This window comes from Echinops telfairi, unplaced genomic scaffold (genome assembly GCF_000313985.2).
Source record: "Echinops telfairi isolate 266 unplaced genomic scaffold, ASM31398v2 ScPeMD7_7469;HRSCAF=8507_1, whole genome shotgun sequence".
Classification (NCBI taxonomy): Eukaryota; Metazoa; Chordata; class Mammalia; order Afrosoricida; family Tenrecidae; genus Echinops; species Echinops telfairi.
Genome location: NW_022111373.1, coordinates 74,459,560 through 74,461,228, shown reverse-complemented (window position 1 = coordinate 74,461,228; position 1,669 = coordinate 74,459,560). Strand labels below are relative to the sequence as shown.

Sequence of the window (1,669 nt, the reverse complement as noted above, 5' to 3'; positions counted from 1 at the left end):
CCAAACCAAACCCGAGTTTAATAAAGGTGATCATAAGAGGCGATCTTGTCCTCTTATGAGTTTTCCTCTGCTTTACCTTCATTCAGGACACAACTAACGTCATATAACTACAATATTATGTACTTTTTAAAAAAGCATCGTGAAAGGAATCTGACAAAAATCATCCCTGTGATCTTTATTTCAATGTCAGTTGATAAAGCATAATATAAAGGAATGTGGTTAGAAGATATTAGGCTAAGTTTGTTTGTTTTTTAAGCCTTGCCAGCTTGGATAGTGAACGCAGTAATAGTAGAATCAAAAATACAGATTGTCTGCACCACCACTTTTAACCCTTTTAAAGTAAAGTGTGTACACTTAACTTGTAAACCTCTTAATTTGTTTGCAGCCCTGTTTTGGAATAAGTCTTATTTTTTGTACCCCAGGTGGGACACAGTCCTTTTTATGTACACTGTTTTAATATAATATCACTTCATTTGTCTTTACTGCAGATTATTATTATCAGACATACTATAAGGATGTTAGTCTTTCAAATAAAACAACTGAATTCTCAGCTCAACCAGGTCAGGATACTGAAGCTTCTACTTTTAAGTCTAACGAGCAGATACAAATAGAAAATGATGCTTACACTAGCAGTGATACCACAGAGAATGTTCAGTGTGGACAAGAAGATCATCTCTCCTCCACTACACAGGTAATGTTAAATGTCCAGTGCCTCAGACCTTGCCCTTTTTTGTTCTTGTAAGGTAGAGGAATTGACTTTGGTACATACATGTATTTGTGTTTTGAACATTCTTGTGTATACTTAAGCAAAGAATATTACCGTTTTTGAGAAACACAGATCAGTACATGTGCATATGTATACTTTGTTTCCCTCCTCCCTTGTGTTTTAAAAAGGAAGTGGTGTTGACAGATCCAGGGACAAGGGAACAACAAGTGATCCAAAATCAGTGGCAAGGAGGGTGTGAGAGGCCTGGTAGGGATTGATCAACGGCATTGTAACTGAGAGGAATTACTGAAACCCAAATGAAGGCTGAGCATGATAGTGGGATAAGGGGAAAGTAAAAGGAAATAGAGGAAAGAACTAGGAGGCAAAGAGCATTTATAGAGGTCTAAATATAGGCATGTACTTATGTAAATATATATGAGGATGGGGAAATAGATCTATGTGCACATATTTACAGGTTTAGTATTAAGGTAGCAGAAGGACATTGGGCCTCCACTCAAGTACTCCCTCAATGCAAGAACACTTTGTTCTATTAAATTGGCATTCCATGATGCTCACCCCTTCCCAACGCGATTACTGAAGACAGATGTGTGCATAAGTAAACATGGTGGAAAGAGCTGATGATACCCGGCTATTGAAAGATATAGTGTCTGGGGTCTTAAAGGCTTGAAGGTAAACAAATGGCCATCTAGCTTAGAAGCAACAAAGCCCACATGGAAGAGGCACACCAGCCTGTGTGATCACGAGGTGTCAATGGGATCAGGTATCAGGCATCAAAGAACAAAAAATCATATCATTGTTAATGAGGGTGAGTGCTGAGTGGGGACCCAAATCCCATCTGTAGGCAACTAGACATCCACTTACAGAAGGGTTGCGGGGAGGAGACGAGCCAGTCAGGGTGCAGAGCAATGATGAAACATACAACTTTCTTCTAATTTCTAAATG

At 38.9% G+C, this 1,669-nt stretch overlaps 1 protein-coding gene across 1 annotated transcript in view; it reads left to right on the top strand.

The window, feature by feature from the left end:
* Positions 1-1,669, top strand: part of AGGF1 (angiogenic factor with G-patch and FHA domains 1) — a 42,977-nt gene that overhangs the window by 3,669 nt on the left and 37,639 nt on the right. The window contains exon 2 of the mRNA XM_045285216.1: positions 489-691. Within this exon, the coding sequence (XP_045141151.1) occupies positions 489-691 (203 nt within the window). The remainder of the gene's footprint in view (positions 1-488; positions 692-1,669) is intronic.